General features: G+C 41.3%; 1 protein-coding gene across 1 annotated transcript; it reads right to left on the reverse strand.

Annotated features, from left to right (window-relative positions):
* Window positions 1-274: 274 nt before the first annotated feature.
* rrp1 (ribosomal RNA processing 1) lies at window positions 275-27,758 on the reverse strand. The gene is made up of 16 exons (XM_079170753.1): window positions 27,561-27,758; window positions 26,946-27,028; window positions 24,760-24,817; window positions 24,199-24,284; window positions 21,143-21,204; window positions 20,921-21,050; window positions 18,770-18,834; window positions 17,679-17,923; window positions 14,374-14,486; window positions 12,990-13,087; window positions 9,621-9,640; window positions 9,370-9,510; window positions 6,433-7,880; window positions 6,155-6,325; window positions 2,480-2,546; window positions 275-951 (listed from the first exon to the last, which is right to left on the reverse strand). Exons 1-16 carry the CDS (start codon window positions 27,685-27,687, stop codon window positions 740-742), a joined length of 3,126 nt encoding a protein of 1,041 aa, XP_079026879.1. The 5' UTR covers window positions 27,688-27,758; the 3' UTR covers window positions 275-739.

The following is a 27,758-nucleotide window of genomic DNA, read 5'->3' on the forward strand; positions in this document are numbered from 1 at the left end:
GTTCACCAGAGCTTTGTGTACATTATAGCCCAAACCTGAATGCTCTGCTATACCAAATTGTGAGAAAACTGAAAATCCAGAAAAAAGTATTTCCTAGATTTTAAATACAAAATAAATGTATTTTGTTACATTTTCTGGCACCAGTATTTTGTTGTAATACATTTATTTGGGGGTATTTTGTATCAAAATACATTTTGATGTATTTTTGCCCATCTCTGGGTACAGGGATGTGCTGGAACCCCCGCTGCGTTGACTGACTGCATTCAAATGAAAGGCTGAAGATGGTCTGAAATGGTTTTGGTCGTACCACACTTTTTTAATGAGAAAATGATCCAAGTTAAACAGAGGTACACTTTACCACTCTTTATTTTTACTCTGACATTTGTCTTATGTTTGCATCAAGAGGTCTTGAATTTGACTGAAGTAATGAAAAGATGTAGTACAGTTGTTGATGGTTTACCATTTTGTTCTCCTTAAAAATACATTCCCCCCCCCCAAAATATAATCTATTTTGACATGTGCTGTATCAAACTCAATCACACTAACTGAAAAGTTGATTACATTGGAAAAACTGTAATGAGTAACTATCAAAACGTTGAACCACTCAATGAGGCAAAAAAAAAAACCACTGATATCAGATACAAGTAAAAATACCACTGTGTATATCTCTCCAAAAGGGCACGTGTTCTAAATCAGTCTGTTCACAGAGAGCGTTCCGTCTTTCTACAGCCCCTCAGCGTTAGAAGAAGTCTGCTGCCGAGGGTCGTCGTTTAGGCGTACTCTTTGGAGTATTGGTGATGGTCTTCCTGTTGGCCTTGGGGGTCTTTCTGGCAGTGAGTGGTGTGGGTGGAGACTTCAAGACCCCAAACTTGGGTTTCTGTTTGGGGTCAAAGGGCACTCGTAACACGCTGTCTGGATTCACAAGGAGGCTGCGATCAGTCTTCCGAAACTCTGCACCATGACACGGAAAAGTAAATCGTATGTAGTTACAAAAGCTGTTACCACCAAAACAACAACAACAAGTAAGAGATTTAGTGAACATATAACCAGGGTTTCAAAGGTGTTTAACATCTTAATGTTGTAATGGTGGAGCTCATTTTAATGACTTTATATACTGCTGGGAAGTTTAATCTAATAATATTAATCTATAAGTTAATTGTATTTTGAATTAATTATTTTATAAATCTGAATCTGCAAAGTAACTAAAGCTGGCAGCTAAATGTAGTGGAGTAAAAAGTATATTATTTCTATACAATAATCCTTTTAATGTAAATAAGGTGCTAGAGTGCATTAAAAGCATCAAAGTAGGAGGATCCCCTGGAACATCCCACATAACAAATCCCAATTTAACCTGTTTAATACATTATTATTATGAACCTTACACAACCACAACAAACAGCTGGAACACTACTACACTGAGGTCCAAAAGATTGTTCTTGACCTTGGAAACAGCAGTTGAGAAGATCTGACCACAAGGTCCATTTAGTAGTTTTCAAAAGGAAAACAAGTTTCTAAATGAAACAGCTGCAGCTTTCAGAACCCTTCTACTGATGTCCCAACAGAACATCAGTACATACCGTTACATGACCTGTAACCAACAGAGCAGTAACATGACATCATGCAAACCAACAGGAGAACATTTCATTGGACAAGTTTGGTGATGTCATTCTGCATCATCCATGGGGAGAAAAACAACACTCCCACTTGCTCATAATGCTGACAAGCTAACGTGTTGTCATGGTAACTAAATGAGCTGCATAATCATCACAGCTGCATACATTTGATAGTAGTTAAGGTTTGGCATTTGTACTAGGACTGCAACATAATATGTTAATTACCAATTCACTGATCACTCTTTTTAAGTAACTCATTATCTTTTGATTGAAAAAGGTGATGCCCGTTTGGTCTAAATCCAAGAATTTCAATTCAATAGCATAGAAAACTAAAACCTGGCATGTATTCATAGTCGATAAGCGAGAATCAGTAAATTCTTAAGGATTAAAAAAATAAACAATTTGTCACTCTAAATTGTTGTACATTTTACTAATCAATTAATTGTATCAACTCTTGTTCGCGCAAATGTCAGAATTACTAGAATACTGTCCTGTGGTATATTATTTGGTTTTGAGGGTAAAAAAATTTAAACCACGGCTTTCAATTCAACTAAAACTAATTAAACCAGCCTTTTTTTTATTTGATTCTGTGACTTTTTATGCTATTTTCTTGTGAGTTTGTACTCTGTAGATTTGTATTTAGCACCATTGTTTTGTCTGTTTCTACTGCACAACTAGATCCATCCAAAGAGCGTATTCTTTCCAATTGCTACATTTTGCAAAATGAACTGGAGACTTTTTCATCCTGTCATACTGCATTCTGCTCTAAATACGTCAGTTATGTTTTGACTAGTGATCCCAATTTTTTAACATAGAAAACAACTTTAGTAACTATTCTAAATATCAAATAGTGTCCCATTTCTTACCAGCTGTCTTATTATTCTTGAGACCGAAGGTCACCTTCTTGGATAATGATTTGGGAGTTTGACTCTTCTGTGAAATACAAACATAGAAAAGAAGTCACACACTGTTACATAACAAATAATAGTTTTCATTTATTCTAGGATAGAAATAAAAGGAGTAAATCTGATAAATTTATCGGTAGAACATCTGCTGTGGAATTTTTTTTTCTCCCAAAAATGCAACAAATGAATCATATTATCGTACCTTCTTAGTTCTTTGTAGATTCTATACTTCCACTCCACCAATTAACAGGCCTGTAAACTAAAGAATCAGTTGATAAAAAAATAGTCAGGTTTGGATAAAGCTCTGGACCGAGGAGCATATTTCCATTCCAATACCTCTAAAATGTGCTGAGAGCATCATCTGATATGGTACATGGACTGTACTTGCTCTCTCTTTTCTAGTATTCTGACCACTCAAAGCTCGTTAACACTACATGTCATCATTCATCCATTCAAGCTAACCTGCCGATCAGAACTATCTAACCATTCATACCCAAACATGCACCTAAGGCCCAGTATTCTGTCTTCCCCAAGGACACATGGACTGATTGATTGAAGGACCCCTCTACCACTGAGCCACTGTCGCCTAGACACAAACTCACCACAGCAAAAGAAAAAAAGAAATGAAGGAATAACACCTAGAGTGTATGTTGACAAGGTTTTCCTCCATCAGCCTTTACCATCTGCCATCATGCTCAACAAATGTACCTACCAAAACACTATCAATGTCACAAAAACGTTTATAGTGGGTGAGAGCTGTGTGTGTCTCCATCCTCACACAGCTGGGCAAACAGTCTCTTGCTAGAAGGGCAAGCCGTAGGGCTCCATCCACACCAATACATTTTTGTTTAAAGCCAGAGTTTTAAAACTAAAACGATCTCCGTCCAGAGTTTCAGCACCGTTTTCTAAATGATTTCTGTCCATACAAACACGCTTGAAAACCAATATCACGTGTTACAACACGTAGTACTGTCATATTTTTTTAACTAAGCAGACCTGTTGCTCTTTTGGATTAAGAAAATAGTGAGGCTCTGACTGCAGGGAAAAGCCGACCTGATGAAGACGACTTTGAGAGGTTAGAGGTGTGGCGCTCTACCAAGTAGCCCACTATTTGAGTGAGGACAACAATATCTTTTTAACAGACTTTTGTATAAATTATCTAGTACGTGTGCAATTATAATTTTAATTAAAGCTGCGAGCAGCAATGAACGGGCCCTCACATCCTCCAGCATGTCGGGGTGCTGGCGGGACTCCGGCCTGCGCGGCCGAGAACATCCGCGACTGTTGACAACGTGACCGCGAGTCCTACGTTATTTTCCTGCGTTGACCGCCTGATGCGGGAAATTATGCTTTGCAAATAGTTTACCACTTCTTGTCTACAAAAGATGCGCAAACATGCATTATGTTGCTACATATCAAGTGTAAACCACATTGTGTACAAGTCAGGTAATTCGGATGGTGTTTGTCAGAAAACGCAATTATCTTTCGCCAGCAGGTGGCGCTGTGAGCATTAGTGAAAATGAGCTTCTGGACATTCTCAGGGCATGAGTGTTATCAAGCATGTGAAGTTTGGGACCGTTTGGAACAAGTCCAGCGGAGTTACATTAGCTTTTTTCATGGGGAATCACGTAAAGTAGCCGCCCGCTACGGCTAAGCCATTCCGTCAAACGTAAAGCTTTTGATAACAACGGTCTTGAGATTGTACTGACACAATTTGAAGTGGATCTGATGAAGTCCCTAGGAGGAGTTTGTTAAAGTATAGCGACTAGAAATAGGCCAAAATCTATGGAAAAATGACACAAAAATGAAAATGTCCGACTTCCGGTAGGGTTTAGAGCATGGTGCCGAGATACTTATTTTTAAGTCTCCATAGGATACATGTGCCTACCAAGTTTCATACATGTAGCTGAAACATAGCGCTGGGGCTGCTCTTTTGAAATATTGTAGGGGGCGCTATAGAGGCAATTTAAAACTGCCAAGCCAAAAACCCATATAAACTGTCTTCCTATGACCTACGACACATGTACAAAGTTCCATGAGTTTGAGCATCCCAACCCACTAAACCACATTTCCTTTAGCCAGTAGGCGGGGCTATGAGTTATTGAAATTGTGTTCATTCACGTATGTTCAGGCTTTAATTAGCATCATGCATAAGAAGTTTTGTGCGGATTGGATAATGTACCTTGGAGTTATAACAACTTCTTTTTTCATAACCAATGAGGCAAAATGGCCGCCACGTCAAGGTTCTTCCACGAAAACTCTAGATTTAAGGTCTTAAAAGCATCCTGAATTCTGTAGGAGTTCCTTAAAGTGCGAAGGCTGAAAAATGAAAAAAAGTGACAAAAAGCACAACTTCGCGGGTTTACTGTAGCGCCCCCTAGTGGTTGAACGCAAAAAAATCTCAGGGTATGTTACAGGATGCGGATGTGCACATATGCTGAAAATTTGGTGATTTTAGGACAAATGGTTGAGAAATGATGCGTATTGATATTAAGCCACATCCCTAAGAAGTTTATTGGTCCATATCTTGTCAACGCAAAAAGATATCAAAAAGCTTTTGATATCAAATTTGCAAATTTGGTAGCAATCGGTTTGGTAGCAATCGGACCCAGCATGTAGGAGGAGTTTGCAAAAATGTGTTTTTCACTAAATTCAAAATGGTGGCACATCTAAGTAGGCGGAGCTTAGGGGTCTGAGAGTTTTTTTTTTTTAGATCTAGCGGAATTGGACATGTGAATTGACCCCATACAATTTCAATAGGGCCTTCGCTGGCCCGACGTTGTCGGTTGCTCGGTCCCTAATTATAATAAAGCTAATTTTAACATCTGTCTGTCTTAGTTTATCCTAATTTTAGTGCTATATAAATAAGCTTTACTGTTAGGCTATTTTTAAAAATCTGACTTTATTTGTACAGCACTTTAAATACAAATAAAATGTAACACAAAGCTACATGACCACTCCCTAAAAGAGAAGCCAAAACATCTAATTCACCCCCTGGTGGCCGGCTGCTGTATAGGTCATAAACCCCACCCCCTCCATGTTAGCGGAAAGTACATTGTCATTTCTTGTTCATCATGCTGATGTATGTTCAAGTGTTCTTCTGTTAAGTCTGGTTTAAATAGTTATTCAAGGGTAACAAAGGAGGTGTGACGTCATGATTGACAGCTGCTCTGAGAGAAGTAGTAGCAGAGCCAGCTGGCTCACGCTAACAAGCTGTGACCGTGCTTTGCTCAAAACTGTGTCGGGCGGTTGACCTAAATACCACGATCCACGGGCAGTGTCTGGCCTCAAATGACCAAAGGGCCATTATCCGGTTACTTTAGCTTTACTTTTGTAATGTGGAAGGAAGTGGAGACGTGTCGTCCAGTCTACGGATGTTACCCATTGCTTAGCTCCATCTGTGACCTCAGTATTGGAATACAATACTGGAATTTCTGACTTTCAGTTTGAGTACCTTGAAAAATATCAATATTATATAAGGAAAATTTGACGCAACATTGAGGGCATAAGGTCTGCATTTGCCATCTTTAATGAGTGAACACCATAAAACCTGCAAATTATTACATTTCACACTACCTCGAAAGGTTTGTTAAACCATTTCTTTGGTGCTTAGTTCTGACTGTTCTTTACTTTTACCTTCTTGCTGGACAGTGGGGTGCTGGGGCTCCCCTTGGGTTTGCAAAAGAGTGGTGTTGGGACTGTGGCGTTGCTCTGAAAGGTGAAGAAGTCAGACGCCGACCCGGAGGAAGTCTTCGCCTTCTTTTGTGACTTTTTAGTGCGAAGAGGAGTGGAGGTCTCTCCAACATCCTGAAACGGAAAATTTATTTACAAGTGAGTTATGTCTCAGTGTTATCAGATAGTCAGGCAGTTCAGTCTCATCTCGTCTGAACCCTTTAGCCTTATTAAACACTCACACTGTCTGGTTTGGACTTCTGGGTAACTTCCAGAACCCCGTTGATCATTGTAGCCTCCTGAACAGCCACCTCCAGCTCATCGACCTCATACTCAAAGACCACAGGGATCTTCCTCTTCTTCTTTTTCGGTTTCCCGGCGGAAGAGACCACTTCAGTTTCACCCGATGTGAGCTCTGCATCAACATTGCAAACCACCTGCAACTGGCTTTTATCTTTTACGTCCACTTGGGCTGCTGCCAACTTCTTTTTCTTTGCTGGTATTGTCATGGTGATCTTAAACGGCAGTTTCTCAGCATCCACGGCTTGACGAGTTTCCACAGCCGCTGCTTCCTCTTCCACTGAAGTCGGACATTCTTTCAGGTTCTTTTTCCTCTTCTTGTTCAGTTGGATTTCAGTGTTTTCATCAAGTGATGCATCCTCTTGCTTGCCTTTTTTCTTTTTCTTCTTTGTAAGTGGCGCTGTGGTGGCATCTTGTGACGCTTCCTCAACAACTGATCCGACTTCAGCATTGGTGTGTTTTCCCTCTTCCTCGAATTGTTCCTCAACCTTTGGTCCTTCATCAGCCTTGAGGCTCTTTTTCTTACTCTTATCACATGGGCTAATGGAATCAGTAAGCTTCTCAAGTCCAGTGGTTGGGCCACCTCCCTCTGAATAAGGTGTTGATGGGAAATCCACTTCTGTGCTCACACCATTGACCTGCACCTCCTTGAGATTCTTCTCAGCTGTTAGGCCCTTCTTTTTCTGCTTGGCAGGTGTTGGAGAATCAGTTTCAGATGTCGTTGCAGTGGTTTTTTCTACCGACTCCTCAAAACTTACTGGAATGATCTCTGCTTCTGCATTGAGCTGCAGTTTGGCCACCATCTCATCTGTTTGTAACTTCACCTTCAGGCCCTTCTTCTTTTTCTTCTTCCCTGAGACTGTAGCATCGGCTTCGGAGGACATCTCTGGCTCTGTTCCAACAGGAGCCTGCTGCTCCTCTGCTGCCTCAGTCACGTCAGAAGTCTCCCTCTTTCTGATCTTTACAGATTGGTGCATGTTGTCACTCGTGCAGTCAGTGGGTTGGCTGGTTTCTTCAGTGACAGTAACTGTAGGCCGTTTCTTTACTTCAGAGAGGAGCAGAGTTTCTGAATGGCTCTCTGGAGTGTTTGCCTCAGACACTTTTAGAGATGTGAGGGCGCTGTGGGTCTGTGCTTCCTTTTCCAAATTTCCTTTCTGTGAACACTCCAGACCTCCTTCAGTCTCTTTAATTGTACTTTGAGCTTGAGCCACAGTCTGTTCCTGTCCAGATCTGTCTGCATCTCCATCCTGCACAGCTTTCTTTTTCTTCTTCCTTTTCTTCTTCTTCTTCTTCTTTTTGTTTTCATTTGCAGTTAGGTCAGCTGGTTCATTGTCATCTTTCACTGAATCCTTGCTTTGCTTGTCGGGTGTGGATGCCTCCTTTTTCCCCCCTGAAGGAGCAGAGACACAGATCAGATCAAATATTTGTCATTAAATGAAGAGCTTTGCAAGGAGACTAAATGTAGTTTTCCATTCTCCATTTCTCATAAAACAGACTCAGGGAAAAGATGTAGGACATTTAACAGTTACAGGCAGCGCTATGTTCAGGTATGGTTGTCATTTAACCTGTGGTGCTAATTATATTTGGTCAGTTTAACAAGGCAAGCATCCCTCCTTAAGTGATGATGAGTGACCCGGTAGTAGTGATGTGTCCTTCCGTGTCGCGGCTTCGAAGCGTCTTGTCGAGTAATCCAGAAAGATTTTTGTGAAGCGCGTATCGAGGCTCGTGTTGATTACGTGTGTGGTGACGTTCGAAGCCTCGCGAGCATTCATTTATTCAATTCAAAGCTTCACACACACCAAAGCCATGGTGTCATAATCACTCAGCCTGTTTTACATTTATTGTCCACTTGATGGCGCAGTAGAGCAAATGAAGCTTTGGCCCATGAGTGAAACAATTTGATGGAAAGCTTCATCACTACCTGGTAGTGTCTCCTCTGAATCAAGAGCCCTACATTAAATGGCATAAAATGACCTCTGAAACATAAGACACATGCAGGCCCATCTTACTCAATGCTGCAACTGAAGCAAACCACCCGATTATTTTGTTTTAAACTTTTGCATCGTCTGAATGTCCTGAATGCTCCGAGGGTCTCTAGTTTGTGCTCGTTAGGTTTCATCAGGCTGTGTTTATCCTAGAGGTCACAACAGGTTTAATTTATTTTTTTTTTTAAATGGTCTCACTATGTGAAATGTGGACTAACATCATCACAAATGAATATAATTGAGCTCATTGAGCTCTGAACCCAATTTAATTCAATGTCAACACTGTTCACATTCAAATACACCATTTTTAGATCCGGAAAAAACACAAAATAACACCTGCATACAGAAAACTGCTTTGAAAAAAAAGACTGGTAAAAAAAACTCAGTTTAATCGAACACCATTATTCCTAATTGCACTTCATGTTTACTTCCCTATTGGTTTCCCCAACAAACAAGGTCCATAGGGGTATCATAATAAATAAACATGTTCGATAGATGGATAGATAGATAGATAGATAGATAGATAGATAGATAGATAGATAGATAGATAGATAGATAGATAGATAGATAGATAGATTATACTGAATTACCTGTGAGGGTAATAAGAAAGTTTGTCAGTGTTATTTACTGCTTTTTTTCATGTTGGAATAAATGTTAAATATTTAACTGCAAAGTAGTAATGTGTGTTTGATACCTTCATTTTTTTGCATTAAATCATACTGGGATGTTTGCTGAAATTGATTGGATGTGGCACAGCCCCACCTAGAAAATGTTCCACCAGTCGCCACTGCTTGTTTGATTAACTGCCCTTGTCGGTTATCAGAGATCCATAAATTCAACAGCAGATTTAAAAATGTTGCATTGGCAGGAGGTAAATGTGCCAACATGGGATACCTTTCATTTTCTTGGCTCCTGGCAGCCCCTCATCATTATCCTCCAAGCGACCTCCTCTCTTCATCCTCTTCCTGCTGCCAAACATGTCATCATCCTCATCTGTGGAGACCTCCTCTGGATACTCATCCTGAGGAAAGATGCCTGAGAGGAAATTCAGGAGGAGACAGGACGAGGTCAAAGATCAAGAACAATTCCGTTTTCATAAATATTAAACCGAATGTGAAGAAAAGGGTGCGATCATCAACTCTTACCTTCATTCAGATCACGCAGTCTGCCATTCAACACACCAGGGTCAGAGAAGAAAACATTGATGAGTTCAGATTGAGGCAGAGATCATTCATGGTGCAGTATTAGAGATGTTCGGATACCATTTTTTCCTTTACGATATCATTTCTGATACATACATTTGCGTATAGCTGTTAAAACACGTCCTTCAAAACAACTATATTCATTCAAGTCTCTCCCCAAAAACTACAATTTAATTTGAATCAAATATGATAACGTTATAATTGAGCTAGATCTGGTATTTAGCCGAGCTGCTAATGTTAACTAGCTCTGCTCCTGCCGATTTCAATAGAGATTTGTTGTTCATCATGAGGCATTCTCAGGAAAAAAAATATCATCCCAAGTCTCTTAATTGCATCCCCGTTTCCCTCACTTGCGTCCTTTCCTTGCGTCTTAGTCCCTCCAACCAGGAATGCATGAAGAGATGCAAGGAAACCATGCGAGGAGAGAGGAAACTAGGAAATATATTTTAAGAGAGATGAGACTTCCTTTCCTTAGTTGCGTCACGTGAAGAGACGTCTGTTTCTGATGACGGCGGCTCTGATCAGCTTTCAGTCGGCTTTAACAGCTGGAGAGACTTTTGATAAGTTTGTGTCTGTTCACATGAGCCTGTCCTTAATAATAGTAGCTTGGCTTTCTCTTGTCAAGAAGCTCATTGGTGTGAAACAACCTAGACACGCACTGAAACTTTGAGAAGCTGTAAAATTTCTACCCAAAGTGTCTGAACACACTAACATCCATCACAGTTTACAGACTAACCAGGGGTTAACAGTGGGCAAAGGGCTGAATAAATAAGACGTTACTTTTTTATACTGTACGACTTATGAGTTTGTAAACAGAGTTGAACAAATGGGGTCAAGAATCTTTTTACATTGGTTTGTGTTGAAGAAAAGATTACTAGATATAATCAGATTGATTTGTATTTTGAGTTATATTTCACAGGAATTTAAAAAGAGTCTTTAGAGTAATTAATCATTAGATTAAAAACATAAAAAATTAGCCCTAGTCTCATGTAAGGGTGGCAGGATTGCTAATGTTATTTCTATACTGTGTGGCCTGAACTAGTTGTGGAGTAACCGCCCATCATAATCAGCCAAGTGCTTTGGAAGTTTTGATTGCTTACGTTTGGCTTTGTGTAGGCCTACAGTAAGGTGAACTGCCCTTTTGTGGCCGTCTTATCTTTTGTCCTGCTGGTTTGTGTGTAGCTTGGTAACAGTGCTTTGCAGAGCATTATCATAACGGAATTGCTCTGACTTCTTGCAGAAAAGATGAAGTAAGGTAGCCACTGTACTCCTTGACAAATGAATTAGTGGGGTGATGTTGCAGACTCAAGATGTTCAGTCTACGCTTAGGGGAATTGGACCTGCAGTTCAACATAAGACAGCTAGAGATTGAGCAAAGGATAGTACTTCTCTTTCTCTTCATGTACTGATTTTCTCTTCATCAGTACATGAAGAGAAAATGAAGGAATTGGAGTTTAAGGTTGAGATCACAAACTGACACTGCTAGTGCTCGGACATCTTCTGTCTATGCTGCAGAGTTCTTCATTTCTCTGAGACGGATGGAGACAAATATTTTCCCCATTTTGAGCATGTAGCCACTACTTTGGAATGACCTAAAGATGTCTGGACATTATTATTGCAATGTGTACTGACAGGTAAAGCTCAGGAGGTCTGTTCCTCATTAACATTCACCCAAAGCTCTGACTATGAGGTTGTTAAAGCAGCCATCTTGCATACTAATGAGTTGGTGCCACAGGCCAACAGGCAGCATTTTGGAGGTTTTCGTGTTTTGTTACGAGGACGTGGACTGACCTGGATTTAAGCCTCAATGCATGTTGTGTATTTGCAGTCTGGTTTGGTTACAGGCCTTTGGCAGTGGCTATTCGCCCTCAGCTTCCTGTACAACAAGAAGACTTGATACTGGGTAATGATCTGGCTGTAGGGGAAGGGTTTCCTGTGCCAATTGTCATGGATAATCCAACTGGCTGTGGAGTTGCTAATAACATTTGGTTATCAGCAAATACACTGCCCTGTCTGGGCACGAGTAACATAAGCAGGAAACACTTTCGGCATTTGGTAGACCTAACAGAAATGTCTACAGCTCTACCTCGTGTGTATTATAATCCAGTGATTCTCAACTGGTGGGTTGCAGGCCTTTGCCTGAAAAAAATCTGTTGCTTTTATTTTGAAGGTGATTATTTATGCAGCGGAGTGCCATCTATTCACACTCCTTAACAGTATTTGGCGTTAATGCCTTGTAATGCTGATAGACACCCGTTATTTCATAGCATGGAACAGGTTATTTTCATTAAATAAATTTGAGACGTTGAAAACGTTCCTTGATTTGGGTCGCGGATTGTCATTAAGGGGTGATGGTGGGTCCCGCAGCCAGACAAGTTCAGAACCATGGTTATAATCTGTGTCTGCTGATTCTTCTGCAACTTCTGAGCAACCTGTCCACTAATTCTCCTGTAACCAAGTCCATTTAGGTTACATTGTTCAGTCTTGTCACCTAACCTGTTGAATCTGGTACCCAGCTAAAGGTTGGCAGGGAGCCACTCATAGCAGCTCAGATGGTCAACCCTTCCTTGGCTAAATGCATTGTGGCAGTGTTGCCTAAAGATGAGATCGGTACTTCCAATGTTGCTTACTACTGGGAGGATGGTATGCTCATGTGGCCGATAACGAGAACCTATTACAGCACACAAGCATTCCATCTGGCCTGGTTGGAAAAGTGATATTCCTAAATATTGCCACTCTTGCCATGCACAAAAGTTGGTTGGAAACCAAACCAAGCCTCAAGCTCCACTTCATGCCATACCTGGAATGGGGGAGCCATTTGAGAGACTCATTATCAACTGTGTAGGTCCGTTGCCCAAGTTAAAATCTGGTTACCAGTATCTCCTGACTTTATGTGTGGAGCAACTCGATACCCTGAGGTAATTCTACCACGTTCTCTCAAAGCTAAAATGGTAGTGATTGGTCAAACTTTGTACCACTTTCGGTTTGCCCTTTCATTCAAACAGGCCATGGTGCTAACGTTATGTCCGAAGTGTTTGCTGTAAAGCATCAGATCTCTGGTGCCTATAATCCAGAGAGCCAGGGGTGCTAAAGCACTTCCACCAATCCATTAAGTCTGTGGTACTGATGAGCTGTCAGTCTAAAATGAACGCTCACTTTGACAAGAATGTTGTCGAACAAAGCTTTCAATCTGGAGCCTCTGCGCTGGCTTTCCTTCCCATCTCTGGTTTAGTACTGCAATCGAAGTTTGCAGTTCCTTACGTGGTTGAGAAAAAAAACTAGGTGAAGTGTAGTGTTACAGCATCTACTCACACTTTGATGATCTTGTAGAGTCTCTGTCTGTTCCTGCTGGGTGTGCTGCTCCGACTGGCTAACTCAAACAGCTTGTCTGCCAGGGCGGCATAGTTAAACTGCAAAACACACAAATACTCAGAAATCAAAACCAATTCATCACCTTTTTAAATGTCCACCATCTAAGTCACACTCATGAATATTTGTTCAAATAATTTCTTCGAACAGAAAGAAACCTTGCAATGAAACTTTGACTGATCCATAAAACAGAAAATCAGAGCCTAAGAATGAATGACTTCCAATAATCAAGCTTCTTGGCTGCTACACTTTCAAGCAATTTCCTTAAATCTCTTTTAATAAAAAGACTTTGCATTTCTACAAGCCATTTTCAAAAACATACCAGTTTTCGCATGGATTTTCTTCCCTCAGCTAATTTGAACAAGCCGAAAACTGCTGTTTGCAGAGTACATTCATCCTTCACACAGGGGTTCTGCCGTTGAAGTTTTTAAATTGATTTTCCATTAAACCCACCATACATTTGTTTGCAGCATATATTATAAATGTATACAAGCATGGGACAGAGGCATCATTCAGGCAATTATTACAGTTGTTAATTCTGCGTGGACATATTAATTTGCTTTCACTGCCAACGATGCTGGCTTACCTGTATGCTTGATATGTGGCGAGAAATTTGAAATCAAATAGCTTTTGCGGCTCCAGATGAATTTTTTTTGGTGGTAAATAGGGCAAAATGGCTCTTTGGATAGTAAAGGTTGCCGACCCCTGGTCTAACAGACAGTTTACCCAGGAGGGGTTGCAGATTGCTCGCCATAGAATTCATGTTGAACGGGCCGTTCGAAGCATAAAAGCACAGCACTTTTTTTTATCTGGGGTCCATAAACTAAGTCTGGAAGGTGTGTGCCATCCTCACAACTTTTCAACGACCATTGTTCTGAAACTAAATTTGAATAAAACTACCGTGCCTTCTCTGAACCATAGAGTGATGCAGGGATGACATATTTTGTCTACCAAACAGAAGTGAGCATGTAGTCTCCTTTAGCCACTTGTTAGCTACCGCTCATTTAAGACACGTACAATCTTTAGAATTCACAAGTTAGGTATTTACCAAAGTATTTTATGTTGTGGAACAACATGCTAAAATCTCTCAAGCTTGTTTTAACAGAGATCTTATTTCAGGCATCTAACTTAAAACCCATTGACTTTGAGCCGAGGGAACTAAAACGCAGAGTCATTGCTGGCTTTCAGGACTCATTTGTGAGGTAGTTTGACTTACATGAGTATAAAACAAGTGGCATGCATCAAAAATAAAACGGTGAAATGTGTGACTAACACATAAATCCCAAAAGAAAAACAATGAATAAAAATAGAGAGAGAAAGTCCTCACCTGTAGGACTTGTCCGACATCTTCATCACATGACCCCTCTGTGTCTGAGTCTTCCACCTGAAGAAGCTCAGCATCATCACTATCATCACCCTCATCTTCATTTGGTATATTGCCTGAAATAAAAATAAAACAATACAATTAACATTAAAAAAAAAGCACCTGCTACTGCTCACATCACCCAGTGACACACGGTTTACTGTCTCTGTCAATAATAATGAGAAGATTGCATGGATAAATAACAAAATATGACAAATTGTATCATAGTCATACCTGCAAACTCAAGAGGTGAAAAAGGTGACAAGCCCGAAACCCTGTCATGGGCATGCTCCCCCGGGAGAATTTTATTTTAAACATGAGCTTTAAAATGTAGCATTCTGTGTACTCTGAGAAGAAAATTAAGTGACAAGACATTTACTTTAAGCAAAAAAATAATTTATTATTCAGTTATTAACTTTTGAAAATGAGATCGAGGAGTGTTAAAAAAAAAACAAAGATTAAGATTAATGGACTTCCACTGTTACTGTAAAAGCCCTTGTTGCTGTAGTTCATATCCTTGGAGCAGAGGCTGCATTTAGCATACCCTGCCTTAATGTATTTAAAATACTGTGACAGCAGGAAGCTGTACTGCTCTCCCTTCACGTCTGTTTAGACCTCCACCTTTATTCAGGCCCAGCTCCACTTACATCTCAGCCCTGCATCAAGCTGCGCTACACAAACAGCGTCCTCTTCATTAAGCTCTTTGACCTCATCATCTCCTCCATATCTGGGCCTCATGTTTCGTGGTCATAAAAGTTATCACGAAATCGCCTCATTCTACTTTGATTTAAAAACAACAACCTGCAACCAGATCCACCGGTGTTCCGGTTTAACGTTAACGAGTGACCGCGTGAACTGAACCGGAACACGGGGGGGCTGCATGTTTCATCACGTTACGCTTTTTCCTCCTAATGACGAACGTTAACAGTCCACAAAGTTCCACATGCAGTGAACATTAACTTAAAGCAAGCCTGAACTGTAACGGAACATAACTGAACTTAAACTTTAGCGAAGGCAAATGAAGATGCTGTAGACTTCCTTCATATAATTGAAGGACGGATGAATGAATTTCCCGAGACATTCTTGATAAAATCGGCTACCATCTACCAGGATGATTAAGATGAAACGAGGGTGGACATTTTAGCAAGACAATGATCCAAACACACAGCCAAGGAAACTCAGCTGGTTTCAGAGAAATAAAATAAAGCTGCTAGAATGGCCCAGCCAATCAGCTGACTTGAATCCAATAGAAAATCTATGGAAAGAACTAAAGATCAGAGTTCACAGAAGAGGCCCACGGAACCTTCAAGACTTGAAGACTGTGTGGAAGAATGAGCCAAAACCACACCTGAGCAATGCATGCGACTACTTCCTCCATACAGGAGGCGTCTTTAAGCAGTCATTACCAACAAAGGCTTTTGTACGAAGTATTAAATAAATTTCAGTAAGCGTGTTCAATACTTTTTCCCTGTGTCATTTAATTTTATTACACATTTAATTTCTGAACTTATTTGTTTGGATTTCTTTGTATGGATTACTTGGGTTGTTAACAACATCTGGTGAAAATGTCATGTCATTTAGAAAAATATCTACCTTTAGAAAAATATCTACTGAGAAAAATGGTGACGTGTACAATACTTATTTTACCCGCTGTGTGCCCCTTTGACAAAGTACACAAATTACATTACAGTCATTTAGCTGAGGCTATCCAAAGCGACTTACAATTCAGATGCTATGCCTACGGGAGCAATTTTTGGGTTAAGACTTGTTCAAGGACACATCGACATGCAAGCACCGGAGACGGGGTTTGAACCGCCAACCTTCTAATTGAAAGACTGCCCTCCTCTCCACTCAGCCACAGTCCCCCCAAATCTGTACAACGGGACCTGATACCAATATGCCGGCATGGCATTAACCTCTCCTTTGTTAAGCCTAAAGGTGTGTTCACACCAAACACGATGAACGCGGCGAGATTACATACAAAGTCTATGTACAGACGCGATGAACGCGATGGCGCGGCGTGTTTGACGCGTCAAAACGCCGAAACGCCCCAAACGCAGAAGAAGAAAAAATCGCGTGACGCTCCAGCGCGATAGCCTATCAGCGTTGAGTTGCTCCCCCTGTCATCAGTGAAGTCCTGCTCTTGTTGAATCAGGAAATAAATGCTGTAACGCCTATGTTCACCCGGAGCTCTACGATACCTCATATCAGTAGAGACCGGACCAAACTATGTGTATACGTGTGTGTGTAAACCGTATGGTACAAACAATGAAATAAATAGACGCTACCGTATTTACGTCTATATGACGTTATTGTGAGTGTTGATGGAGCTGCTATAATGTTAGCATAGCACCGATCGATCCGAGCTCCATTGAGAAAACAAGTACAAATCGGCATCATTACGTAGTTATTTCGGAGTCCCTTTTTGTCGGTTTATTGCTGTTAAATCACAGCCAAATCGGTTTATTTTGTGTTCATACAGCTGTAGTAAACAGCCGACATGTGGCTCGCTAGACACAGTGAGCACGGAGCTCCTCCGGACTATGTTATGAACCAGACATGACGGCGTTTAGTTCCCCGTGATATCTGGGACTTCCACAACACGTACTGAGCAGAAATAGAGGTTATTTTTCTACCGTTGATGGCGGACAGTTGAACGGCTTTCAGGCTGATAAGCCGCGCCCCCTCTCTGGCGCATCCAGCGCGATGCACGCGAATGAACACAAATAGTCCCCGGCGATACCGGCAGCGCGAATGACGCGATGAATGTGATTCGCACCGCGTTCATCGCGTTTGGTGTGAACACACCTTAACAAGTCGCTCAGCTGCAACGATAACTTGATCCACAAACGGGTTAAATCCATAATTTATTACCAGGTGCAGTGTCTGTGCAGAACAAACCCCAGTAAGTCTCCATCACATCACTTAGATTAGCTGAGAGGTTGTCAGCAGTGTGTCTGTCTGGGTTAAACCAGTACATTACAAACTCAGTGTAATGTTAGCAAGTGTCCAGTCAAGAGAGAGTGTGTGTACAGTCTATTTGTCAGTGAACAAATGCACACAGACCCTTGAGGAGACCCAAGCTAAGTTCCTGTTGCTGCTGTTGTCAGCCAGCTGATGGTTAAAGTAATGGTGATTAGCCCCCAAGTTAGCAACAGTTCCGGCTCCAGTATCCCCCTTTACAAACATGTCCACTTTAAGCTAATCCTGTGCACTTTGGGTCAAAAAACATGCAGTCTGTATTTTATGCGTTTTTTTGGGGAAGGTACCGTTTATCTGCTTCCATGTCAGTTTCTTGGCGACCGGTTTGCTGATCTTCTCATTTAGTTCGTCGTCGTCGTCGTCGTCCTCCTCCTCCTCCTCCTCCTCCTCCTCCTCCTCCGAAGCTTGTCCCGAGTCGGAGTCTGAGTGCTCAGCTGCTTTCAACTCCTTCATCAAATCTTCAATAGCGAAAGGGGCCTGGTCAATAATAGTGCTGAGGATGCTGTTGCAGATGGCACTGAAAAGAGACCGACTGGCGACACAGACAGGAAAAGAAGCAACAGATGACAGAATGAGAGGATGGAAAGTGGTAAGCACAAGACCTAACATTAAAAACAAGCTGCTTTAGTCAACTTGGACCTTTGAAGTACAGGAGAAATGATAGATTTATATTACATAAACAACCGTTCAATAGTTTGGCAATTTTGGGGTTAAGGGCCTTGCTCAAGGACACATCGACGTGCGACTAGTGGAGTCGGAGATCGAACCGCCAATCCTCTGATTGAAGAACGGCCCTGCTCTCCACTTAGCCACAGTCGTCCAACCCAACAGTTTTACCAACACCTTTATTAAGGCGTAGGTAAATAACTTACTATCAGAACTAAGATGTTAAGAAAATAGAACATGCGCCCTGCTGTGCATTAAGAGACGTTTCTGCATGAGCCCCGTTAATCAGCATGAGTGACGAGTGAATTCTAAATCCATAATTATGAACCAGTTTGCCATCCCTTTCCCATAGATCATCAGTAGAACAGCTGATTCCAAACTTTTGAAGGGTAGTGTACATGAGTCTATGGTTTTTTTTCAACTATGGCCAATCAGAAACTGCAAAGCCACTTTGAAATTTGACAGGCGCCAGCACAATAGCCACAAAAACTCCACCTGCACCATCATCAAATACAGAAAATATGAAAGACTATTTGCAATAAAATAAAGAGCTCAGATGTTGACTTGGGATACAGATTCATAACATCCTGTTCTGCATGACAGTGGCATTTTCTATTCTTAATTGCTCTGTAATTTCTGTTATTACATTGCTGAAGAGTAAGATAGCATTAGAATAACTGAAGCAGAAAAAGGTGAGCTGATGTGGACTTACTCCTTGGTTTTGGCTGCCGTTTTGCAAAATGGCTCGATGAATATCAAGTTCTGATCAGCAGTGAGCTGTGAAAAGAAAAGAAACATAAGGATCACTGTGGCATTATTGTATTTCCTCATAGCAAGGGGCTGGAACTATTTTGATATCTTGAAATTTAAATTAGTTTAAGTTATATTCAAATAAACTAAACGTACTGTAACAGTGGAAGTCTCAAAATAATTAGAGCGGAAGCATCAGTGGCTAAGAATAGCTTCCACAGCCATGCTAGAGGCTTTGTGAGGCTGTACTTAGGCAGCTTGAATCTACTGTACATACACAGCATATGTCATAATGGAATAAAGGATGTCAGCATCACAATGCATTTTCAAATGTTTTCCAACCATTCTCATCTTGTTAACTAGGATGTAAACAGCATTCATCAGACCACTCAATTCCAGTTCCAGAGGGTGGGGGCAGCAATGGAGAAGGCCCTGTCCCCCCAGGTCCGATGCTTGGACAGAGTAGGGGGGTAAGGAGGTTGGCATCGGCGGATCTGAGGTTGCGGTTGGGAGCGTGTCGATGCAGGAGGTCAGAAAGGTATGAAGGGGCGAGTTTGTGAAGGGCTGTATGTGATGTAGTATGTGATGAGGAGAATCTTGAACTGGATTATTTGCTGTATGGGGAGCCAGTGAAGGTTCTGAAGGACTGGGGTGATTAAGATTAAACAATCCCTTATTAGTCCCGCAGTGGGGAAATTTGTTCTCTGCATTTGACCCATCCCTAGTGTATAGGGAGCAGTGGGCTGCCCCTGAGAAGCCCCCGGGGAGCAGTTAGAGGTTCAGTGTCTTGCTCGTGATGTGGTCTCTGGTGGAGTTGGAGAGCAGACGGGCAGCTGAGTTCTGGCTGTATTGTAGTTTGTTGATGGTTTTGGTGGATGTGTCGTACATATATTGCAGTAGTTGAGTCTCGAGGTGTGGAAGACATGGATAAGTGTTTCAGAAGATTTAAGAAGCAACCACGCATATTGTGTCGTGTCATTTCATTAACTCATTTGATAGGATTTTATATTTATTTCTCTACACAGTTCTTGCCCAGTTATTTCAAACATTCACTTGGAGGCCTAAAGTTGTCAATCTGCCATTGCAGTGCTCTTTGAATTTATCTAATTATTCGTGTATAGAGATCTACTAGTAGTTGATAATTGCTAAGCACAGGATTTTCTCAAAACATTAAAGTTACTACAAGGAACTTTCATTTTAAGTTGAATTTGTCCCTGTGGACTAAAGTGGTAGTGTTTCCGAGCACCAGAGTCCCTTTGGAAAACCTCTCATTCTACTGCAGCAGGATATGACAGTCTGCCCCACTCAGTCCTGATTCTGGTTCTCCCGTGCCTCCCTTCCCTCCAGCAGGCACAGCAATACGGCCTGGGTCTCCAGCAGTGTGGTGCCGGTGTTTGCTCCCAGAGAGGAGAAGCTCTGCTCCTGGAGGAGGAGGAGACACTGCTGCAGGGAGCTGAGCTCTCCTCCTCCCTCCGGAGCTCCGAATGCAGGTCCAAGGCTGCAGTGAAGCCAGATCTGGGTCTGTCCTTGGTGGACCGGTCTCTGCTGTAGAAGGATTCTGAACTGAAGGAGTTTCTGGTGAACCTGCATGATTTCATCTGATTTCACCAGAATCCGATCCGGTGGCACCAATGCCAGATATTAAGAACAAATATGCAGAAATAGCCAATCTTTACTTCTGTAGATCATGTGAGGCATTAGTATAATGGACGGATAGAGCTTTTTACTTCCAGGAACTCAAATGTGTGCCTTTGTTGTGATTTGGCAGCTCAGCTTGTTCTGTCAGGAGAAGCACTGACTTCAAACTAAGTATGAGGAGAAGAGCTATGAGTAAGGGAAAGGCCGTAGCAGTGTAAGATGTCAGATTGTGATGTGTGCTTTGGTTTAACCGTTTTGCGTGCGTACAAATTGCTTGGCATCAGTGTGTAGATTTGAACATGCATTTGTGAGAATCCCAAATTACACATAAATGGTTGTAGATATTTGTAAATAGTATTTTGTGTTTGTAGAACATCATCTCTCCTCCATCATGAACTCAATGACACACTTAAACCCCAACAGTCCGTTTATCACAAAGGCCAAGAATGTCTTGAAGACCGTGGCGGTGCTGTACCTCTGCTGAACCCACAGCTGCCAGCTCGGTCATGTAAAGGTCCAGGATGTGGAACTGCAGCCCGCTGGGCGCCCCGCTGCTGCTCTGCAGGAGGTGTGCTGTCAGCAGCTCCAGAAACCTGGCAACCGCACTGAGGAGGCATGCAACATAGTTATTGACTTTTCAAGGATATGACGTGAAGGTGACCAAAAAGGTTTTGGAGACAAAGTTTGAGTACATTACCTACTCTCCCAGTTTTTCCTCTTCAGCATCTCAAAGGTTTGTCTGAACATGAAGCGAACCAGCTGTTAACAAAAGAGAATGGAACATAATCATTTGGATTATTAAGAAATTAAACATCCAAAATCTCTCAATTATCATAACTTAAAAATTACACAGCTGGCATCTTTATGGAACTGTGTTGACGTGCAACCGTACCCAGTTTGTTTTGAGGAAATGTACTCTGCTACTCCTTTTTTAATGTGTGTTTTGATCTTTACTGGTTACTTATTTCTCTTATCAGGTGTTGATACCAGCAGGATATGAGCCTGGCTGCTAGTGGTGTAACGATCACTCAACACACATGTGAAACGCGGATTAACCACACTTAATCATAGTGTAAAATAAAGTTTTACTGCCGCTCATATTTTCAGGTAATACGCCTTTAAATATCTTTACAGAGTGTCAATGAACAGATATAAAGCAGTAGTGTGTTCACGTGAATGGAGCAGGTTAGAAGTATTTGACGGTGAAAGTCATGACGAGCGGAGGAGCTTCAAGAGACCCCCGTTGTTTAAAGAGAAAGACATACAACAACGGCTAAACATCGGGCATGTCCACACATATGAAGCGCCACCAGCCTGGTCTGTCAGCGACGGGGGCCAAGCCACAACAAGGTATCATCACGGCATTTATGAAACCGTTTGTGGCAGAAGCTATTAGAGCATCTATTGGGGTCTTTATTGCTGCAAACATGAGGCCACACTCCGCTGTGGAAAACAAAGGATTTCAAAATCTGGTTAAAGTGTTTGAGCCACGCTAAGAAATCCCCTCACGCAACACTTCAGTAAGAAGATGAAGAGGAAAAGACTGACAGCTCACTTCATCAGAGAGGAGGGGGAGATTTAAAGTCCGGTGCTGCAGACACGCTCCCTCTGTGAGAGTCACACAGCTACCTTTTCCCCAGACAACTATTCTCATCTTTTTTTTTTTTCCATTTGCTTTTATCTTAAATATTTTTGTTTTCATGTAAGACTATAGCCCAAAGTTATTTGCTTCCAGTGTCCTTGAAGTTAGTTTAATTAATAAATGGATTTGTCCACCCCCCCCTTTTCTTTGCTGATCCGATCCGTGACTCAAACACTGCGGTACGATCTGAGCTAGTGCTGGGCGGTATGACCAAAAATGTATATCACGATATTTTGCCTAACTCTAGCGGTACCACGGTATATCACGGTATTCTCTTCGAACTCACACCTCACCACAAGTTCAAGTGTGCGGAAAAGAAACACTTTTATCTTTTCGCAGCACTGATTTAGGAATGCGGTCTTTTTAGCAATTTAAATTGTTAAAATCGACCACAGATATTTGACTTTCACATATAGATTCTTATGAGATCTGCTCTATGATGTCTTTCCTCGTCTCTCCTCCCTGTGTCACGGTGTGGGTACATCTCACTGGAGTAAGGAAACGTATCAGAATACCCTTATTTGATTGGCTAAACTGCATCACGTGACGTGATTTACAACACATTGGCCTGTGTTTTTCCTGCACCGCTGAACAAGTGCCGTAAATGCTGGAAAGGAGCGTGAATAACTCCGCTGCTTTAAGGCAAAGGCCCGCGACCCACTGAAAACGGGTCCGCGACTACCCACCAGTTGAGAATCTGTTCTACAGGATCGTGACGAGCGGTGAACAGCTGTTTGTGTGGCGTGTCTTCCGTCGTTTCCTTCACCTACATTCCCCTGGGTCCTAAGCCCCTCCAAGTACAGCTTCTTATCACCCTCTACGTACCAACGTACATTTATAACAAATACCACACATATTACAGTAATCAGCGTTGCATATGTGTCACTCTATCGGTGCATCTCCGGTCTGTCTATGTTTATCCTGCATCGCTGTTCTGTAATGTAACGTTACTGGAGGACGGAGCCTCTCCCAGCTGTTAGCAGACTGTTGTGCTAGCAGGCGAGTGAGCTGTACCCAGCATGCAGTTCGGCGGTGAAATTTTATAAATGTACAATTATTAGTGTTACAAATTGTTTATGTGTCACAGACTGCTGTGTTGTGGTGTTTTGCTCTGTTAAAGAGCGTTAGTTGTGGGTTGTTAATTGTTATAAAGTTATGACCATGACTAAGGGTCCGTCTCAATACAGATAAGATAACTAGCTCCACCGCCATAGATTTCGGTAGCGAACATCATCTTTAGCAGCCTGTTGAAGACTGTCAGCAGTGTTCTGGCTATGTATGACGGTATGTGGAAATTCATATCGTACGGGAAATAGAAACCGGTATACCGGTTGAAACGGTATACCGCCCAGCACTAATCTGAACCGTGAGGTTTGTGATGCGTTGCACCCCTACTGGCTGGTGTTATTTTTGTTGTTCTGGGTTTTCCAATATAGAGTCTCAGATGGCTACCAGATGTGAACATCTTTTGGCAGGACGTGAAATCAACACTGAACTCATATGAGGAGGAATTGATTTGACAGGTTAGACTTGTTATCTGCAAAGCAGTGGATACCGGATCAAGTTCTGATGATGCTAACACAAAGTATGTCTGTTCTATTCAAGTGTCCCAGTGAGGGTGACAGTGAGCCTGCATGCACAATACCAAGACCATGAAAAATGAAACAGCTAAATAGAATTCAGCCAAGTTTTAGACCTGAAATTTCAATATGTGTCCTGTGTAAAAAGGCCTATAGTAATAACCAATGTAAAGCGACATGTGGTCACGCAGTCTAATACTAAAGCCGTTGGGATACATGCATTTCTGTAGAACTTAATATGATTTTGACTAAGGAACGGTATCGTGAGTATACTCATTGTTAGAATTGTAATGCTTTTATTAAGTACTCCTATCGGTACTAGCAAGTACTCAATTGTAAGTACTTTTTTTGAAAAAAAATAGTGGCATCGGTTCAACTCTACCGATTACTGATAACAGTGTTTAATAATAAGCTTTATGGCTCACTGATCGACGATTTCTTAACCAAAAGACTTCATGCCAGAGTTAAATATCTTACTGCATCAGTTACTTTAAAAAGCTCAAACTCATTCAGCATTCTCTTCACACTAACCTGGAAGAACTTATCCATGCGCAGCCTGTCAATACCAGTCCACTCTCTTCTGAAGGTCTGCAGGAAGCTCTCCAGGTATAACAGCTCTGCAGGAAACGGCACAGCATCATCATGAAAAGTGCAGCACTGGGTTGCATCAGCTATGTTTAACTTCAGTTAGACTGACTGGACAGACTCACATAGGTGAATTCTTCACACACTAATTTCTCCTTTCAGAAGATGAGAAAGATATATTGTGGCCTTTTCACTTCACCTTGAATGAACTGAATTTAAAGCTGCAGGTCAATTCAGTGAAAATAACTTTTCTAAAATGAATTCTGTTACGCAATATATTTTTTAATCCAGACATTTTACTTGAAATCAGAAGAACATTTATTTATGTATTTCTATGTATTATTTATAATCCCTCCAGTTATATTTGAAAAATGAGAATAATAAATGTTAAAATATAATTGATGTGTTCTTTCTTTATTTGATTTGACAGTTGTTGACTACACAGATACGTTACTGTGCCTCATATCAAATCCTACGACATTATGAAATCAGACATGGGCAACTTACGTCCGTCAATATCATGGAAGCTGTGGATCAGGGTAGAGATTTGGTTGGACAGCTCCTCCTAAAGAAGAAAAAAGAAGACTGCATGAACAGAGTATCGAATCAGGCAGGAGAGGGGTGACTGACTGAACATGGTTATAATCACACTTTTGGATTTATGACAGACAATTTTAAATATCTCTGATTTGGACTCTGAGTAGGTTTTCATTCTTCATCAAGATGCCGTCACTAGAATTCTGAGGTCAGTATTTCCCATTAATTACCTAGACTGCAGCAGCCCAACACAGTTTCATAATGAAGCAAAGATATTTTTACACTTCTCAGGCTGGCTGAACCTCACAGGGCACATTTTCTACACGTTTAAAGTGGCTTGCGGCTCGCGGCTCAGTCCGTGAGATTTACAGCAACCATCAGCCGAACCGTTCGTTCCTGGGGACGTGGACCTTTTAACCACTAAGCCTATTTTGAGCCCTCCGCTCCAACATTTCATACCCACACTCTACGGGGCTTATCTCGCTAACTACAAGGTCTATTTGAATAATTTCAATGGTATAACTAACACTTGTGATAGTTTTTTAATATATGTACATATCAGTGTATATGTTATTGGTTAATGCTGAATGAATATAACACACAGCTCAAATAAAAAATGTTCAGGTTCGCCTGAAAAGAAAAGCACTTTTATTGATTTGAAATGATGCAGTCCAAGGCTTAAACTCTCTCAAATCATATCACAACATGTCAGCAGTCCTTTTTAAAAAAAAATTGACTTTGATAGAGTGAAGTATGCCTGAGAAATCAATGCCGGTGTACAGGTCAGCTTTGGTCAGCCAACGTCAATTCTGATTTTAGAAGCAGCCAATATAGCTCTTTTATTGTACTTTTAAATACTATATAACTCTATATTTCACTTTTAACACTAATAGTGTTCAATCTATCTAATACAGCAGTTTGGCATCATTTTGAGAGCCTGTGCTATATAAAAACCTGTAAAATATGGCTCATTTGTCAGAATTTCAGTGTTACGTGATGTATTTGAACTTAACAGCCTGTGATTGGCCGATTTGCGCAATTCTTACAGTTCTGAACCCGGAAGAATCTGGGCATTGTAGTGATTCGTTATTTGAGTTGTTTGACAGAATTTTAAGCCAATAAAATAATCAAAAGCTGTGATCCGCCCCCATGGGTCAAACCCATTGGCCAAAACTGAAATTATTATTCATTCGTCATGGAAGCTCGTCACCAGCACAGCAGAGAGACGGCTTCGATATGCCGGCATGGATCGCGGCTGGGATTGATAACGGAGAACATTGCTCGCCTTCTCCTGGCGAGAAATAGGTGAAATTGTGGTAGTACTTGTAGTACCTTGAAGTACTTTGTGTATATATATGTTTTTGAGTGATTAAAATAGGTTACATGGTCCATTTGATCAGAATCTCTTCGTCATGTACGTTTTTGAAATATTTTAAAATATCATTTAATTCGTTCTCAAAAGTGATTTGTACTACATCTGTACACTCTGTCGTCGTCGTCGTCGTCGTCGTCGCCCCGCCCCCCCCCCCTCTCTCCAAACAGACTATAATACATCATTAAAACTACCAATGACAAGATTTGTTTCAATCCATAAAAATACAATCTTTTATTTCCTTATTTGAATTTTGTTCTTTATTTTTAAAAAAACAAACATTATAAATGACTATTACAAAGTAAAAGGATAACATTTTGAATGTTTGATGGTTTATACGGACTTCAGATCAGTTGAAAGGATTTTTGGGACAGTGGCAAAAAGAAAAAGGCTGGAGCCTTGAAGACCAGCTGCAATAATCAAACAATAATATGGATCATCAATGATCAATTTGCTCCCTTTTTTTCTTTTGTGCTGATCCGATCTTTGATCCAGACCGTGAGTTTTATGACCGTTGCACCACTAGCTTTAACACTACTTTCATACACTGGTGGCAAGGTGCCACCTACACATCAGGACTCTAACTAACTTAAGTGTATTGCCCACTTTGACATGGACAAGCGGCGCCAGGAATCGAAGCACTGTGACCGTGCTCTACCACTGAGCCACAGTGGACTAATTGTATGTCTGAAAATGGATGAAATGCACTGTGTGTATTCACAGCAGCTCCAATTCCCATGATATGAGTCTGTAAGCCATGCACACAAACAGTAGCAAAGCATACCTGGAGCAGTGGTTTATCCTGCATCCACAAACAGTAGAACAGACCCTTCCACAGCTTGAGCAGCTCATCACCTGTGAATCCACCTACACAAGAGGACACAAGACTGTGAGAGACATGTCCTGAGTCCAGGAGTACACTGCATACAAATGCTGCTGACTGCAGCGGTCATTGAAAGACATTTTATGGACTAGACAACTACAACATATTTTGACAGTGGACAAAATCTTCCGTTACAGATCTGCAGAACTTTTTTATGTAACCATAAAATAATATTTTGCAACAAATACTGTAACATTGTTACTGTTCTGGTTATTGTGGTGACAATGCAAATTACTTTTAACTGTTACATTAGCTAGTTAACTTAACTAGTTACACACAAACTGCCTTTCACCTGGTCGCTACACGTGTTCACCAAGTGTTGCTACCAACACCACACATGCATCAGACTGGGACCAATTGCCTTTCAAACAGTTATGGTTTGAACCAACCAGTCGCTATTAACAATACATGTTTCGTTAACGTGCTACCCATTTCAATTTATTACTAGCTTTTGAGCTGATGCTAGCAAGCTCTGACACAGCTAACTAGCTGCCTAGCGCGGACAGTCTACGTTACCTTTCGCGATGTGAGACCTGACATTAATGTATTTCCTCAGCTTCTGCACAGCCTTAGTCCGGATGGGCTTCTCGTTGGAAGCTAATCTCTGAGCGAGCTGGACCTCTGGCTCTTGAATCGACGCCATGTTCACACCGATTCACGTGGGGACTCTTCACTCGTATCCGCTTTACTCGCTCCCTCTTCGTCCCACGTGTC

The sequence above is a fragment of the Pholis gunnellus genome (genome assembly GCF_910591455.1).
Source record: "Pholis gunnellus genome assembly, chromosome: 12".
Lineage (NCBI taxonomy): Eukaryota > Metazoa > Chordata > Actinopteri > Perciformes > Pholidae > Pholis > Pholis gunnellus.

Bases quoted from the DNA above. Each gene is read 5' to 3' on its own strand.
- rrp1 (XM_079170753.1), bottom strand. From the start codon at position 27,687: ATGGCGTCGATTCAAGAGCCAGAGGTCCAGCTCGCTCAGAGATTAGCT. The intron at 17,924-18,769 runs GTAAGTCCACAT...CTGTGTCGCCAG, and splicing joins ACGGCAGCCAAAACCAAGGA to TCGGTCTCTTTTCAGTGCCA. The intron at 9,641-12,989 runs GTGAGTAGATGC...GTTGAATGGCAG, and splicing joins CTCTACAAGATCATCAAAGT to ACTGCGTGATCTGAATGAAG.